This window comes from Grampus griseus (genome assembly GCF_964374135.1).
Source record: "Grampus griseus genome assembly, chromosome: 14".
NCBI classification, from domain to species: domain Eukaryota; kingdom Metazoa; phylum Chordata; class Mammalia; order Artiodactyla; family Delphinidae; genus Grampus; species Grampus griseus.
In genome coordinates, this window is record NC_139008.1 from 9,254,624 (window position 1) to 9,271,937 (window position 17,314).

General features: G+C 61.1%; 1 protein-coding gene across 2 annotated transcripts; it reads right to left on the reverse strand.

Moving 5' to 3' along the window:
- Positions 1 to 1,800: 1,800 nt before the first annotated feature.
- STX1A (syntaxin 1A) lies at positions 1,801 to 17,294 on the reverse strand (the record flags this gene model as incomplete). Of its 2 annotated transcripts, XM_082671165.1 has the most annotated exons (10): positions 1,801 to 1,878; positions 2,164 to 2,274; positions 3,928 to 4,065; positions 4,880 to 4,953; positions 5,044 to 5,152; positions 5,250 to 5,323; positions 6,087 to 6,161; positions 8,984 to 9,083; positions 9,441 to 9,518; positions 17,265 to 17,294. In XM_082671165.1, the coding sequence occupies 10 exons, from the start codon at positions 17,292 to 17,294 to the stop codon at positions 1,801 to 1,803; spliced, it is 867 nt and encodes a 288-aa protein (XP_082527291.1). The 2 variants fall into 2 exon arrangements, with proteins under 2 accessions (XP_082527291.1, XP_082527292.1); XM_082671166.1 differs by lacking the exon at positions 6,087 to 6,161.
- Between the last annotated feature and the right edge of the window lie 20 nt (positions 17,295 to 17,314).

Sequence of the window (17,314 nt, forward strand, 5' to 3'; positions counted from 1 at the left end):
CCCTTTGGTCTGAAGGCACTATCCAGCCCAGCGGCCTGGGCTGACTTTAACCCTGAGCCGCCGCATCAGCTGACCAGTCCAGCACTTGGTTGCCTCTGTGGCCTGTCTTCTCTCCAATCACTAGTGGTCAGAAGGACAGGTTTGGCCCCGGGTGGGGGGACTGTCTAGCAGGGTGATGAGAGGGGATCCAGTGGTGGCTTGTGACTCCGGGAAAAGTGGGAAGAGGGGGTCAATCTGGGCCCACAGTACAGAATAGGCGTCAGGTGTTAAGCAGGAGTGGAGAGATGTTCAGGCTGGGGTGGAGGGGCCAGAGGGTCTGGAAGGTGAAGGCCAAGGGAGGCGGCTGGGATCCTTGGTCTCTGAGCCCCGTGGTGCCACGTAGGATCAGCCCCAGTCCTAAGGCCATGACACTAAGAAGTCTAGAGCAGAGGCATGGTACAGGTACAAATGTTTATTCTACATAAAAATTTCACAAAATGGGCAGCTGGTTGTACCAAGACCTTTGGTGAAGGGGTGGAGGAGGGGGAGGGGAGTCGCTGTTCAAGAAGGCAACACGGACAGCGGTCACAGTCACTGGGCAGGAGCAAAGCCGAGGGAAGGCGGGGCTCAGACCTGGCCCCGGCCCCTGCTGCATGCGCTCGCATGCATGCTCCTTGCCTGTCAACGGGCGACAGGGGTTTTGGGTGGGGGCACATCTCAGACTTGAGAAGTCCCGAGACAGTGGGGAGGAGGGAGGTGCCCCTCCCTGGCTGGCTGCTGAATACTGCATCCCAGACACCTGACACCCACGTGGCACGTCAGTGGGGGGCAGCAAGGGCAGGACGAGATTGCGGGCGCCTGAAGGGATGCTGACTTCCCGAGCACAAGAGAGCAGGGACCACTGTCCCAAACATGCAACACACAATGGCTTGAGGACCCGACTAGGGCCTGCCAGGGAGAGTGGCTGGCCCGGGCCGTGGGCTTTACCAGTGCAGAGGCCTGACCGGGGCCCGCTCTGCCTCCCTAGCTCCGAGGGTGGCTGGAGACCAGGCACCAGTCAGCCTCTTCCAGAATATTACCTGGGGTCAGGCGTAGCCCAAAGGGGTTGCTCCTGGGGCTGTAGGAATGTGGGAAGGGAGGCTGAGGCAGCTGAAGACCTGTTGGACTCTGCCCCGAGGCAGGGGAGGAAGCCTGGTCTTGACACGGCCAGAAGCCAGAAGCCTTACCCGGCCACGGCACCCTGAGCCTCCCTGGCAGTGAATTGGCTGTTAGAGGCTTAGAGCTGGGCTGTCTCTCAGGGCCACCCTTCCCCGAACCTGAAAAGCAGCACCATGTGGCCAGCTGGTCCCCAGCCCTCAGGGGGCTTGGCTTATGGGGACAGCTGGAGAGGACACAGGATGGGGCAGATGGGCTGGTCAGTAGGAGGCAAGGTTGGGGTCCAGAGAGTCTCGATCCCAGGAGAGGGCAGACCCCAGGCTGGAGTGGAATTACTGAAGGCTGGGGGAGGGGAGCATAGCTGACTACCCCAGGCAGCCCTGTCTATAAGGGGAGCGGCCTGGGCTAGGGCCTGAGTCTGTCCCTTGCCGGCCCATCCCCACCGGGCTGGCTGTTGCCCAGCCTGGCTCCCCTCTGCCTCCTCTGTACAGACGCACACTGTCACAAGGGTCATGCACACGATGGCTCAGGGCAGGGTGGGAACGGGGGCCCTGTGCAGAGAAAGCGGTATGGGGTGGGGAGGAGAGGGCCCGAGCCAGAAGGTGGCAGCAGCCAGGAGGCCTCCCGGGGTGGGCCATCCGGAGCGCAGTGGTGGTGGGGTGGTCTCTACCCGAAGATGCCTCCAAAGGTGGAGGCGATGACGATGCCCAGGACCACACAGCAGATGATGATCATGATCTTCTTCTGCACAGGGAGGCGAGGAGAGATCTCAGTGCGGAACTGGGGCCAGGAGGGAGGCTGTGGGGCAGCTGGGGAGGGGCTCTGGGGAGGGATGAGGGTTGGAGTCTGGGGGATTGAATGAGGGAGAAAGTGAGGGCCTGGAACATGTCTGGGTGGGGTTTTAACTGGGCACCAGAGGCTCTGGTCAGAGCTGAGGGAGGGTGCAGGCAGAGCGTGGAGGGGGTTGTGATGGTCCGGGGGCTCTGTGTGCGTGAGGACGTGGGCTCGGGCAGGGTTGGGGCTACTGACCCGGCGAGCCTTGCTCTGGTACTTGACGGCCTTCTTGGTGTCAGACACAGCCCTCTCCACGTAGTCCACTGAATGTTCCACGTTGTACTCAATCCTGTCAATCATCTCTCCCTGCAGGGCCAGGGGCACCCGAGCTCCAGAGGGCCCCCCTCAGGGTTACGAGGGGGCCCAGGGCAGGATTTCGGGAAAGCAGCCTGAGGTTAGAGAAAAGGAGAGTGTGAGGGGGATGGGGCAGAGCTTCTCACCGGTGCCCTTCGCCTCTGCCAGGCACCCCGGCACCCTGCGCAGCTCCCTGAAATGCAGCCTCAGCCAGGGGGGCGGGGACCATGCAGAGGACGCTCAGAAGGGGCCCTGACCCCGGGGCTGGGCAGAGGACAGCACAGGGCAGAGGAAGGCAGGGGCGGGAGTGGGTGGGCTGGAGTCTGGCCAGAGTGACGACGGTGAGCCCCCCACTCCATCCTCCCCAAGCACGATGGTTCCGTCCAGCCCGGACAGGCTTTGGTCTTCAACCTTTAAGATCCCCCTGCCCAGTCCCACAGGCCTCGTGGGCCCTGCAGTCTGGTCCCAGGAAGCCCCCGGAGGCCACTCGACCATGACAATGCCCAGGACTCCCAGCAGCAGCGTGTTGAGGGCTGGCCGCTCTCTCCAAGCCCACTGCTCCCACTGGTGTCCACAGCACCATGGTCTCCCGCCCCAGTGGAAGCAGCAGCCTCCTCAAGGCCTCCCTGCTTCCTAACTCGGGGCATGCCACTCCCACACGTAAGACCCTTCAGTCTAGAAGAGACTCCAGCAGCCCAGCACCGCCTGCCAAGACTCCACCTCTGTCATCTCCAGCTCTCCCCGTGCTCTAGCCGCCCGGATCTCCTTTCTGCTCCTCACATAAGTCAAGCTCTTGCTGGTCTCAGGACTGTGGTGCTGCTGGTCCCTCTGCCTGGGCCAACTGCTTCACTCTTCCCCTGGGAAGTCTTCGGAGCTCAAATGCCGCCTCCTCAGAGAGGCCTTCTCTGACCACCCCGTCCAAAGTGGCCACTGCGGTGACTGTGTCACTCCAAGTGTGGCCCTTGGACTAGTAGCGTCGGCATCACCCTTGAGCTTGTGAGACATGCAAATTTATGAACCCCCACCCCACCTACCGATGTCTGGGAACGGGGACCAGAATAGGGGAACGTATAACAAGCCCTCCTGGTGGCCCTGGAGCACTTTAAAGTTTGAGAACCGCTGCTCTGTCACGTCGCCTCCTAACGTCTGGCACAACTGGAGAATATGCCATTCATCGTTCACTTATGCTGCCCTTTTGCCCAACAGACATTAGCTCTCAGGGAGCAGGCCCTCAGCTGTCCTGGTCACGGCTATACCTCCGGCTCCTAGAAAAGTGCCCATCCACAGTGCCCACATGACACACAGCTGGTGAACAAGACAGGACAAGGCTGGGTGAAGGTGGGTAGGGCCATGCAGGGCCTGGGGTCTTGGAAGGCCAAGCAGAGCCATGCAGAGAGGATCCTTCAGGTGGGCAGGACCCTGAGGGCAGTTTCAACAGCACGTGGTTAGTTACCTGAAGACTTGGTCCCTCCCGGGCAGGGCAGCATGGCGGGCAGAGAGGGTAGGGTTAGTGCCGCCCTGGGTGCTGCTGGGGGCTGGGGGGGGACGGTGGGGCCCCGGGCGCTCACCTGGCTCTCCACGAGCAGGGCCATGTCCGTGAACGTGTCGTGCAGCCCTGGGTGCTGCTGGGGGCTGGGGGGGGACGGTGGGGCCCCGGGCGCTCACCTGGCTCTCCACGAGCAGGGCCATGTCCGTGAACATGTCGTGCAGCTCCCGGATGCTGCTCTCCAGCTTGATGATCTCACTGTGGCGCGTCTCGATCTCGCTCAGGGCCTGCTTGGAGATGCTGGAGTCCATGATGATCTAGAGGGTGGGAGCAGTGGGCTGGGACCCAGGGACCGGCTAAAGGGAGCGGGGGTGGGGACTGGGACAGCAAGAGGCCGAGGGTGGAAGCAGGCCACCAGGATGGGCCGTGGCCTGAGCAACACGTTCTGACAGCAGAGCCTGAGGCTTCTTCCTCAGCCGCAGCTCTCCCCCCACTTTCTGCTCGGCGCTTACTAGCTGTTACCTAACTTCTCTGAGACCTGATTTCCTACCTGTAGATTTCCTACCTGTAACATGGGGCTAACCCTCCCCACCTGTGCCCGTGCATAGTAACAGCTGAGTGGTAGTTGCCCCGAGGGGCCCAGGCCTTGAACAGCCTTTCGGCCTCTCTCCCATCCCCTCTCCTCCTGTTCTTCCTCCCACACTGAATGTAGCCGACACCCCCTCCTAGAACCACACGCCCAAGCTGCCTCCCCTACCTGTGTGCCACCTCCTTCAGGAAGCCCCCCTGCCGGGTAGAACATGGAGCTTCACGTGCATGTAGAGAGGCCAAGGGCACCGTGTCCTCCAAGAGGGGTAAAAGGTCCTGAGGCTGGTGGAAGGAGCCCCTAGCCGGTGGCAAATGAGCAGGGGTAGCTAAGGAGCGGACCCGACTGGGAGGAACCGGGAGACGGGTCTTAATTCCCCCTTTGCCCCTAACATTTGTGTGACCTCTGCCTGGTCCCTAAGCCTCTCTGGGACTCGGCCTTCTCTTCTCTAAAACCTGCCGCACAGGTGGCTGTGTCCAAAGACTGCCCAGATCCGGCGCTCTGCACGCACACCAGGGTCCCCAGGGGGAGGGGTCCACACTCACCCCGGAGGCAAAGATGGCGGGGTTCCCACTCTCCAGCATGTCCTCCAGCTCCTCGCTGGTCGTGGTCCGGCCGGCTGTGAGCAGGGGTCACGCTGAGCCCGGCCTTCCCCAGGGTGGTCAGCGGCAGCCCGGCCCCGCCCCTTGGCCCCACCCCCTCAGCTTACTGATCTCCAGCTGCCTCTGGATGCGGCCCTTGCAGCGCTCGCGGTAGTCAGTCTGCGTGGTGTTGTACTCTGACATCACCTCCACAAACTTCCGGGACAGTGTGGAGTGCTGGGGGCCCGAGATGGGGGTGCAGGTGTTAGGCCCACCCCACCGGGCCCCAGAGCCTCAGGTGCCTGGCTGCCCACCCCAGAGGTCCCGCCCACACCTGTGTCTTTCGGATCCTCAGGTCAGCGGATGAGCGGCTCAGGCCTTCCTCCTGCTCGATGCTCTGCTCGATGCCTGGGGAACAGCCAGCTGCTGATAACCTGCCCCATTCACCACTGCCTCGCCACCCACACACCCAGGATCTGGCTCAGGACCCTCCCCTGGGGGGACGTGTCTTGTCTGTTGAGTGGGGTCACACAGGAAGCAGAGCAAGAGAGAGCTCCAGGCACTGATGGAGGCGGGGCCAACAAGGGCTCTTCCAGGCATGATGTGTGTGGGGGTGCGTGCATATACACAGACACACCTGTGAGGCCTCAGGCACACACCAAGCTGTGTATCTGTGTGTGTACACCTACTATGTGCTAGGCCTGGTGGCTCAGGCCCACTCTGTCTCTCTCCCGCTCAGGAAGGCTGTGCATGGAGCGAGGAGTGGGGCATGCCGTGGAGGGGGTCAGGGGGTGGGCAGGGCTAGGTGGCCACAACCACAGGGCACGGGACCCCTAGGACTGTGCTTTCCGGGGCATGCATGCCTGTGCTCACGTGAGCGTGTGGGGGCTCCTGTGTGGGACCACGCACTGCTGGCCACTCCTTTAACTCTCTTTAGCTGACAGTGTCCAGAGTGGAACACTCCCTGGACGGAGCCTCAGGCATGTGTCCCAAGGCCCAGCCCAGAGCCTGGCACAAACAGGCCTTGCCAGGTAGCTGCTAAGTAAACGGCGCGTGAGGAAAGAAAGACCCAAAGTACCCCTCAGAGCCAGTGAAATTCCATGGGCTGTGTGGGGGAAGCAGGCCTGGAGTGCCCCCCACATCCCAGACAAGGCCTGGAGCCCAGACTCACTCTTCAATTTGGAGCGAACTTTGTTTGCTGTTTTCTTTATGTCAGACATGAGTTCCTCCAGCTCTTCCTTGGTTTCTGGGGAGGTAGAAGGGGTGGCGGGTAGACACCCTGGGCTCCTCCATGCCTGATCTTCAGGCTCAGGCCCGAGGGGGCTCTGGGCAGACCCTGGGTCTCCCCTTGTCCCCTGGCTAAGAGTCCGCCTGCCCCTCCAATCCCGGGCCGGGGCCACACCAGCTGCAGCCTCACCCCTTCTCGTGTGTCTTCCAAGGAGCCTCCCTTCTGCCTTCGCCGGCTCCCCCCAACCCCCTGCCGATAACAGATGGGGCTAAATTTAAGGCAGAAGTAATTGTGGAGCAGCTGGTGATGCTGAAGGTGGCACTGGGGAACGTTTACTTGATAACTTGCCTGAGTCGAAGGTGGAGGTGCGGGCTCACCTAGCGCTACCTGGTGGCTCTGGGGGTGGACATCCAGCTGATGGGCTGATGCGGGCCAGGGGCCAAGGAGGCAGAAGCCAGCCCCCATCAAGCACCCTGGGCGGGGCAGACCCTGTTCTCTTCACAAAGTCCCCCTCCCCAGGTGCTGAGCTCAGTGAAGGCCAACTGCTGAGTGCCTGGTAGGTGGATGGGGGCTGGAGGCACCCGGCCGGGTGGGGGCTGTGAGAAGAGCTTCAAAGAGGTGGGCCCCTGGGGTACAGTCAGCTCTAGAGGTAGCATGGAGCGGGGCTATGAGGGGGTGAAGCTGGGGGAGGGCTGTGGCGTAGTTTCTGGCCCTTGTTCCAACTGGAACCATCTCTGGAAAGCTGGCAGAGGCCATGGAGGTGCCCAGCTAGCCCTGCTCCCTGCGAGGGGTTGGCTGGCAAAGTGGGGCAAGATGGCTGCTTCCCTCTGGGGTGCTGGGTGGAGCCCAGCCTCAGGGCAGCCCCCCATGGCTCCACCCCCTGGAGAAACCAGGACTGAGCTCCTGGCTGGAGCCTTTCTCATCCACCCTGTGCTTGCTTCTGGGGTTGGGGCTTCTCCCATAGGGGACTCGAGAGGGGCATTTACAGTGGCTGATCAAGTGGGAGGGCCACTTCCCAAGTGGAATGTGAACGAGGTGGAGTGGGGGGCTTCCAGGAGCGGGGGAAGAGGCCTTGTTCGTAGGAACAAAGGCAAACTCGGTTACCAGCTGCTCTGACGTCACAGCCTCTTTTGCTCAGACCCAGAATAGCCCAGCCTGGATGGCAGCCCCCAGAGGAGGCAGAGCAAGCCTTGGCCCAGGAAAGCCCCCCACTCACTGCCAACTTTCTTTGTGATGCCCCCTCAGCTCTGCTCCGCCTCTGCCCTAGAACCCTTAATGGGGAGCCCCCTCCCCTTGGGGAGTGCCTGTTAGCCCATGTCAGTGACCGTCAGCCGGGTCCTGACTGCCCAGCTCATGGGTGGCAATTCTAAACTGGTCACTAGTGCTGTCTGATGAAGGTGGCACAAGGCAGCCAAGGCTGGGGGAGTTGGGCAGTTCTGTCCCCTGCCTGCCCCACCTTCCAGCAGGTGAGAGGCCAACTCCCAGCTCTTTATAGTCTCGCCCCACAGTCAGCCCCCTCCTGCACCTCACCAGGAGTGACCCACCAGGGACACGCGCTGACCCGGATACACACGGGCCCACAGACAAACCACATCACATACTGCCGTCCCAGACAAACCTCTAGGGAAAGGGGCAAAGCACGACGACACAGCAGCTGCACTGGATGTACACCCTGCTCTGGGGTGTCCCTCTTTCCTTCCCACTTCTTCCTGGGCTAGTCTCCCCGGCTCCCAGCTGACTCACTCTGCCTTCAAAGGGCCTGGCACTGGCCTCAAGTTCAAGCACACTTTGGGGCCGTGGAGAGATTTATTCTGGGTGCTTGAGGATGCCTGTGGGCCTGGGGCTGAGAGGCCATGGATAGGGAGGCAGTGCTGGAGTTGAGAACAAAATCAAGCTTTGGGTGCCTGGGTGGTGGGCTATGGGCCGTAGGTCCTTTCCCATGAACACCTGGGCAGCAGCCGGACCCTCCCCCATGCTTTGTCCTGGGGCCCCATAGGCTGGCGCCTTCCAAAGGAGCTGGAGAAGGGAGAGAGGAGGTGAGCAAGCCGCAAGAACAGGCAGGCAGTGCACACACCCAATCTGATGAGTCCAGGTGGCTGACCTGGGCCCCAGCCCGTCACTGCCTCCCCAGGGCTGAGGGTGAGCCCCCTCTATGGGAGGGGGTCACGGGCCTGCATGCCGTCAGCCTGGCCCATGTTAGTGTAGTAGTAATCAACACCTCCACGGGAATCGTGACAGCCAGGTCAGTGGGACCCGTCTGGAGACAGTGAAACGCAGACACACACAGCCTCCCTGTGCAGAGGGAGAGAGGTCACTTCCTGGAGCCCTGAGAATGCCCGGCTCCGGGGTACCAATGGCCAAGTGCCAGGGCTGCCAGCTTTTTCCGGAAACTCTGCCTGCTTGGCCGGCTTGCCCTCCCACAGCGCTGATGCCTGAGAGCTGCCATCTGCTCCCCTCGGGAGGCGAGGGAAAGGGAGAGGCTGGGCTGAGAGGCCCTCTATTGATCAGAGGCCGCTGCCTCCCTCCTTGCTCCCTCCCAGAATCCCAGGGCTACAGCCGGCTGGCCAGCCGCGCCGCCTTAGAAAACAGCCAGCTCACCTGGGGAGGGCGGGTCCGGCGCCTGACCCCGCCCTTCTCACCAGGCATCCGGTAGGTGGTACTGGGCACTGACCCCACCCCCACCCCGGGCCTGGCACAGCTGTTTCCTGAGGCTTCCCATGGAGCCCTCCCCAGCCTGGCCAGGCGCAGGCAGCCCTCAGCCGACCAGCAATGAAGGGCGTCCCTCCCCGCAGCAGTGCCCTCCTGGAGGCCTGTGGGGCTCCTCACACCTACACACTCACTCTCATCAGGGTTGGGGGAGGCCAGGATGGCGCTGTGCTTCCGCTTCACCTCCTCCACGTTCTCTGAGATCTTGTCAATGAAGCCACGGATCTCCTCCACCTGTGGACCAAGGCCAGGTAGTCTGGGGGCAAAATCCAGGGAGGGGGCTTCTTGGGCCCAGGGCTTGCCCAGAGTAGGGCTGGAGGTCAGGGCTCAGGGCCAGACTGGGCCAGGCTTCAGGGGGTAGGTGAGGGGGGGTGGGGCTGCTCCAAGGATCCTTCTAGACTGGGGTAGGAGTAGGGAGGAATGGGCCATCCCAAACTTTGCTCCCCTCTGAGCCTCAGTGGGCTCATTAACTGGCGCCTGTGGGCTGCTGAGACAGGCGCAGGTGTGTAAGAGCCCTGGCTGCCTCAGAGTTGAGACGTGGCCACCCTGGGTCTGCCAGTGTTTGGGGAGAGGCAGGTGTGCTGCTCCCACCTGTTCGAAGAACTCATCCATGAAGTGGTCTCGGTCCACGGTGACAGTGACATCGTCATCATCATCGCTGTCCTTGGCCTGCACAGGGGTGTGCACACATGAGCAGACCTGTGCTAGGACCACTGGGCCCCACTGGACCTGGGACACCCAAACTGCCCAGCATCTACATACAGCAGGCCCGCAGGCTGCAGCTCCAGGGCCCTTGGCAGGGACAAGGCCTGGCTGCGCCCTCAGCTCCCAGCCGCAGTGAGGAGGATCCCTGGGGACCCAGCATGATCATGGAGAGAGGCCTTGCCTATCAAGTTGGTGACAGGGCCAAGTATCCACCTCCGTGCCAGGCACTCCTTCCCCTGCTCAGCTGCCTCCCCTCCCCCACAGGACTGGGGTCCTCCGAGCACACCCCTCACCCTAGGGTGCTGCTGGGGAGGCCCTGCCACAGGCTAAGCAAGAAAACCTCAGGGCTTAGTCCCCCGGCCACTGGCCCCAGCTCACACCATGCCTGAGACAGGTTGCCTGGCGTTCCCAAGCTGGCCCTGAGTTCCAAGCTCCCCCTCAGGGGAGGGCCATGCAGAGGGAGGCCTGGGCACCACGAACACGTCCCTGCCAAAAGGTGGGATGGCTCCGATATGGGCCATCCCCACAGCACCCAGGCCGGCTTGAGAGCTCCTGCCTGTGAGGGGCCTCTGATCCGCCAGGCTTGCTCCCTCAGACCTCGGGGAACTCTCCCTCCTTGTTAGTCTTGACATTGATCCTCTTTCCTTCCAGGTCCAGAGTTGGGTCCGGCAGGCACAAGAGGCCAGTCATGTTGCCACTTGGCCCGGGGCCTGCCTCAGCTGCAGGTGCAGGCCTCACCCCGCGGCCCCAGGGGCAGCCGTACGAAAGCCAGCCCATCAGGAGGTGGGGGTGATTACACCTCTGACTTCCCAGCATGCTGGCCACTCTCATTACTGTCCCCCACACCTGGAATCAGCCATGGTCAGCCCACTCTGCTGGCAAGGCCAAGGTCCCTCTCCACAGCAAGGCCCAGATGCTCAGGGCAGGATGGTCACCTGGGTTCTCGGGCTGGGTCATGCCTCCTCATTTCTCAGCGCCCCACAGGAGGAGGCACTAGCCCTCACCCTGATGCTCTCTTGCGAGGATGGAGGCAGGCAGAGGCTGAGGGGCCAGGGAGGCTGAGGGACCCGGGAGGCTGGGCCCCCGCCGGCTGGGGAAGGGGCTGAGTTCTGGGCCCAGCACAGACACTGACTGGCTGAGGGACTTCCCCTCCGGGTCTGTTTGCTCCTCTATGAAATGGGGACAGTGATGCCATGCTGGGGGACGCGGGCTGAGAATGGATGGGGAAGCCCAGCATGTTCTGTAAAGGGCTGTGGCCCTGGGGCTCTCGGGGTCCCACTACCCCACCAAAGTGGGACCAACCAAGAGAGGGGGTTGGTTGGGAGCTTTATGGAGGCGGCCCCCCTCCTCAAGAGATCACACCTCCTCCCCCAGCAGCTAAAATAAATCCTCGCTCCCACAAGTGCCTGTGGCTGCCGCCAGGTGGCCCCCATCCCCCACCAAGCCCACCCTTAGCCACAGAGAATCTAGGAGCCATTTCCATACTTTGAGGCCCAGGAACCAAGCCAAGCAGGAGGAGCACTCCCTAGGGACACCGAGGCAGGGTGCAGCCTGGAGAACCCCAGGGCCCCCTCCCCGGCAGCCTGCCAGCTTGGGAAGTGGCCCCAGGAGTTCCTGCCATTCAGCAGCCTGGCTTCTCTGTCCTTCTGGTGCCCAGAGAAGGATAGGGATGGATGGGAAGAGGCAGAAGGAGAATTTTCCAGCTCCCTTCCCTTCCGGAGTGATGACCCGCTAGAGCCAAAGACAAGGGCGCCGGAGTCACTGGAGATGAGAGTCACTGCCAGGGACCCCGGGGCTGATGCCTCCCTTTGGGCCTCAGCTTGCCCATCTGTGAAATGGACTTATCTTTTCCAGGCATCCAGCCAGTTCTGACCTGCTACCCGCACAGCCTCCCTGCACAGAGGCTGGACTTGAGTAGCTTCTCCAACAGAAGGGTGGTGGCGGGAGAGATGCCACACCCTCCTCCATGCTGTCTATCAATTGGAGGGTTTAGGGCCTGACCTCACAGCCTGGGTCAAACAGCTGTGGCTCTGAGGGGATGCTCCAAGGGCACCCTTCCTTACCAAGTGCTACTTCTTCTTCCTCCTCAGGACCTTTTCACTCTCACGCCCCTCTTCATCTCACTGCCCCAGCCGGAAATCTGATCTCACCACACTGCGCCTATAACCTATAACCATCTCCCTGCCCCTATAATCTACCCACTGTCCTCCCTGCTGTCCCCATGTGGCTCCCTCTGCCGGCAGTGCCAATTCCATGGAGCTGACATTCCCCTCGTGTGTGCTTTGCCACCCCCTTCGGAAGCCTTCCCCAGCTCCCTGGGGTGGGTATCTTGCTCCTCTGGTTCCCCACACCCTATTCACATCCCTACTGGAGCCACAGGCACACACTCTCAAGCCCTAAGGGACCTGAAAAGGCACCTTGGCCGCAGCATCTAGCCGCAGCTTTCACACCTCCGGGGATGGAGAGCACACCAGCTCTCTCGGGCACTTCTGCCTATCTGGAGCAGCCCCAATTGTTAGAAAGTCCTTCCCTTTCCTGTGGTTTGGCCCCAGGCCGTAAAGAACCTGTTGGTGCCCTCTCCCTGGGCTGGCCCTGCCAGAGATCTGAAGGTAGAATCCACATCGTTCCTGGGTTTTTCTTCTCAAGTTGACCATTCCCTCCCCTTCAGATCCTTTCCAGAGGCCTTAAGTTGCAGCCCCTGCCCCAGACTTGTTCCACTCAGCCTCTGTCTTCTCCCGCAGTAGAAGATATAAACTGAACCTGCTGCTGATTGTGGCCTGAGCAGTGCCAAAGAGCTGACCCATCACCTCCCTCTTTCTACATAGTCTACCTCTGTTAATGCAGCCAGGGAATCACAGAAGTGATGTTATAGTTCTTCCTGCCAAGGAAAGCCCCCAAGCCCTTCCCCACCCTGTTTACTTGGTTGGATTTTGGGCTCAAGGGAAGGATCTTCATTTGTTCTGATCCTTGCTTCAGTTTGTGAGAATCTGACGGTTTATGCCTTTGTTGCCCCCTGCAACTTCAACCACATCTAGGCCAAAGCCCTGAATGGTTAGGGGCCCAGCTCCCTTGGGGATCCGCCAACCCTCTCTAAGTGGCAGTCACAGCTCCGGAAAGAGGGCTGGACTAGAGCTGGGGACTTGAGAGGCTGCAGCGTGGAGGCGGCAGCTGGAGTCGTGAGGCAGTTATAAACTCAAGGGTACAAACATCTTCTGGACAAACCCACCCAGACATCATATGGGCACCCTGTCTGCCACCTGGCCCAAACTAAGTTCCACCTCTTTCTCCTGAGCCCCCTTCTCTGAACCCCCCTGCTCAGAACCCCCGTTCTCAAGAGTCCCCCAAATCAGAAACTGGGGGGAGCATCCGCACTCTTCCTCCTCCTCTCACATCCAACCTACATCCAATTTGTCATGGTGTTTGTTTTTTGGTTCTAGTGTTCACGGGTTCTCAACCCTGGCTCAGGATCTGAGTCCCTCGGTGGGGGATTAAAAAAACAAAACAAAACAGCTTCCAGACCAAATGAGAATCTATGGGGATGGGGCTGGTGAGGTTAAGTATTTTTTTTAAGCCCCCCCAGGATGGAGAACCACTGGTCTGGTCTCACTCCTCTCTGGCCGGCTGGCCATCTCGGCTCTAGCATCATCACCTCCGGCCTGAGCAATCAGAAAAGAAAATCGGTGCAGGAGTGAGAAAGCACTGCCCCACCACAGGGACCTGCTGCAACAGGGGAGAGAATATCCCACTAGAACCACCACGCGTGCAGCCCTGGTGGTCTCTCCAAGCAGAGGCTCCAGGATTCCAGGATACCCTCCTGGAAGTAAGAGTGTGAATCCTCCAAGGGGTGTGGAGGCCAGGCAGCCTCTGGGGCGTCCTGGGGGATGGTGGCAGGCTGGCAGGCAGGCTTGATTCATTCCTGCTGGAGCAGGAGTTGCTGTTGTCTGTCTCGAGGGCTATTTTTTTTTCCCCTTGTTCTTTTTAATGACTAATCAAAGCCGGTATTACTAAAGCAGAGAGGCCCAGAGCTGAGTCAGGGGTGTGCGAGAGGCCGAGCTGGGTCTCCAGAAAGAGAGGGCTCTCCTTTCTGACCCCTTCCTCCTTTCCCCATCCTGCAAACCTCCCCCTCCCCCAGATCCCTGCCCTCAGCCGGGTCTACCCCTTAGCAGGGCCCCAGAGCAGCTCAGGGAGGCAGCTTCGGGCTGTGGGGAGGGGCTGAGCTCTGCCTCCCTCCAGGTGCTGTGTGACCTTGGATAAACTCCTGGCCCTTTCTGACCTCAGTTTTCCATTTGTAAAATAGCAGGTTGGACTAGATAGTTCCTGGAGGCCATCTGTACCTCAGATGAACACGTACCCAAATCCACTGGGTTTTTTTTTTGTGGGGAAACTCCAAGGAGGTGATGAGAGGGAACGAAGGAAGGAGAGGGCCCCTAGCCTGGGTCTATTCTTACACTCCCATTTCTTCTGCTCTGCAGGGCAAAGCCGGTTGGCTCCACTGTACAGACAAATGAGCATGGAGAGGTTAAGGCACCAATCTGCCTGCTGTTGCCCCGGGAACCCCCAGTCTCTTCCCAGCAGTGAGAGAGAAAAAGGGAACCGGTCAGCAGAGTGCTGCCCCGGTGAGCTGGGCCCTGCTCTAGACCAGATGTCAGGCCCACCCACCATTCTCTGGGTTGGGCATCCTAGCCCCTCTGCCTTTACTCACACTGGTCCCTTCTTTTGGACCACACTCCCTCCTCCCATTCAAATCCAACTCCTCCTTCTGGGCCATCCCAAGTCCTCTCCTTCCAGGAAGGTTCTTCCTGGGTCTGGCTACCCCATTCTCCCTCCTCTTTACTGTCGCAGGCCCCCCTGTGTCTCACATGGCCCAGAATGTAGATAAACACCATTCTGGGCCCAGGGAGGGGTGGGTCGGCTCCAAGGAGTTCTCGGAAAGAAAACCAGGGAGGCCTCTGAACTGGGGGAAGGAGGCAGCTGCAGGCCAGGCGGGGCTGCCTGGGGACACCTTGTCCCCAAAGTCTCCCCAGTATACTCTGGTGACCCAGGTCTTCACCCGTCCTAGGCCTCCAGGCTGCCCTTCTGCTCTCTGAGGGCTGTGGAGAGCATTCAGGTCCCCACACCGGCCCACGAGGACCCCTTCATTCTCCCTCTGCATGAGAGGATCAGCTCCTCGAGAGATGAGGGCTGGAGAAGGCTGGAGGGCTGGGCCTGGCTTGCAGCGCTAAGGAAACGTGCTAGCTCCTTCCCCAAGTGTGACTTTTATAAATAAGCTCCCTTCGCCTTCCTTCCAAATGTGGTGGGGAAGGAGGAGGGGGGGGGGGAGGAGGGAGGGAGGCTGGCTGTGGTGCAAGTGGCTGTCCCAAGCGCCACCCTCTGTCCAGCCCAGCTAGCACCGGAGTCTCAGTTCCTGGGGGTTCTGGCTCCTGGGGTTCAAGGTCTCCCCCAAATATGGAGTCAGAGTCAGGAGACCTGTGACCACCCCTCTTGCCCTGAGAAACTGGGTTCTAGGTTTTCCTACCTCTGCTTCATAGATAGGAATCTATGCAGCCCAGAGGGAGACCTGGGGGAATGGCAGTGCCCCATACTAATGGTTCCACCCCACCCAGTGTGGGCTCCTGCCAGCGGACCCTCAAGGCTGCTAGAAACCCCCAAGGGGCAGAGCCACCCAGCCATGAGTACAGCAGCCTTCATGGGCGCTGAATGCCTGGACTGGGGGCCTGTCTGGAGAGGAAGACTCAGTTTACTTTCAGAGAAGCCAGGCCTCACCACCTAAAGACCACTCTGGCTAGTGTGTGTGCGTGTATGTGTGCTGGCTGGGGGGAAGGGGGGAATCACAGACACACCAGAGCAAAGAGCTGGCTTCAAGCTTCCTACAGCCCAAGATCTCTTAGGCCTTAGGTCTCAGCCAGGTCTGAATGTGACCATTTTTAGGACTAGGTGAAGCGCCTTTCTACCATCCCACTTCATCTTCCAGGCCAGCCACATCTCTTTTGTGCCTCAGTTTTCCCTTCAGCAGAGGGAATGAAGCTGATGAGTCAGAGGATGTCAGATGGAAAGGACTGTGCTCTCCCTGATCACCTGGTTCCCACATACACCCTCCCCTGACCCACCAGGCACCCAAACACCAGCAAATGCACCACACAGCCATTCATCACCGAGATAACCACACTCCTTCTGACTCAACCAAGCACAGGAAACTTGAGGGCAACCACAAGGGCTGGCGGGGGAAGAGTTTAGATACCATACACGACATGAGGGACCATCTTCTTCCTTTGAAACCTCCTGGGGTTTACTCCTGGGTCTGGGCACTCAGCCAGGAATAACACAGGTCTGACGGGAGAGTGGGGGCTGGCAGCCAGAGCAAGGGGGACACGGAGGCAGGAGAGCACAGGTTCCAGCCCCATGCTGCCCAGGAGACAAGACTGGTACAACGGGTGGGAGACCCAGGCACAAATGCAGGGAACCTATGGGCAGAGAGGACAAGCCATGGGATCAAAAGTCCAAAGGACCCTTGGAACTTTCCATATAAGGGGACCCAGGTCTCTGGCTCTAAGGTGGGTAGCACGGGAAGTGTTCTGGGGAGACACTGAGCTAGCCCCGCCCCCGCCACAGAGATCAGCAGGTGGGGGCCTGCCAGTACGGGGGTGGGGGGGTCAGCCGGGGCATCAGAGGAGCCTCAACTGGGTCTAGAGCCCTGATGCCCCTCTCCCCACAGGCAGGCTTCCCTTCCTTCTCTGTCCCCCCCAGCCCCCCCACCCCAAGATTGCCATCTTTAAAGGGAGAGGTGCGAACACCCTGGTTAATAGCAGAGGCCAGGGGAGGGGGGCCGTGACGAGGAGGAGCAGGTGGCAGGGGTCTCTGTCAGGGCTGGGAGAGGGCGGGCTCCGACTCAGAACCTTTGCGCATCCTTCTACTTCCCCCACCGGAACGCCGCCCCAGAAGCCACACCCCAGGGGCCCCCGAAACACAGGTGGAAAAATAGGTTCAGGTAGGAATCCGACCAGGGAACCCCGGAAGGGTCTGGAAACGCCGGCCCGGGCTGCCCGGAAGCCAGGAATGTGGACCGGGAGCGGGTCTGACCCCTCCCGGACCAGGGCGGGCAGCAGATGCCGATCGCCACCGGGTGGGGAGCCACAGGTGACGGGAGCTACAGGTGATGGAAGGTGATGGGGGCGGCGGTCGCCCCGCGAGACAGCGCCCAACGGAGGAGCCCGGCCACACCCGACCGCCCCGTTTCCGCAGCGCGCCCTGCAGCGGGGCTCTGGACAGCAGACCGCCCGCGGCCCCTTCCCACCGGTCCCGCCATCTGTCTAAACCAGAGGAAGGGCAGAAGGGTCAGTGATGAGGCACCGTGGGGAGAGAGAGTCGGAACCTGCTCCGCGGGGCGAGCGAGAGGTCAGGCTTCGGTCCCGCCACCGATATTCCAGAATACCCCTTCGACCCCCGAAAAGAAGGGGGCGCCGAAAAGTTTATCCAGGACTCCGGGCTCCAGTCGTCAGTCCGCCAACCATCGGAGCCGAGCTCACGCGAGCCCGTGACCCCAGTGGGTCCAAGGGGCGGGACCCGGATGGGGGTCCCCGGCTCGGCACTGCTCCCTCCTACCCTGGCCAGGGACGCAGGGACTACCGCCCCAGAGGTCGCCAGAGGTGGTCGGGGAGCTGCCCGGCCGCTGGGCACGGGCGGCGAGGGGCGCCGCGCAGGGGCTGGACTCACCGTGCGGAGCTCCTGTGTTCGGTCCTTCATGCTCCCGGGAGTGGCAGCGG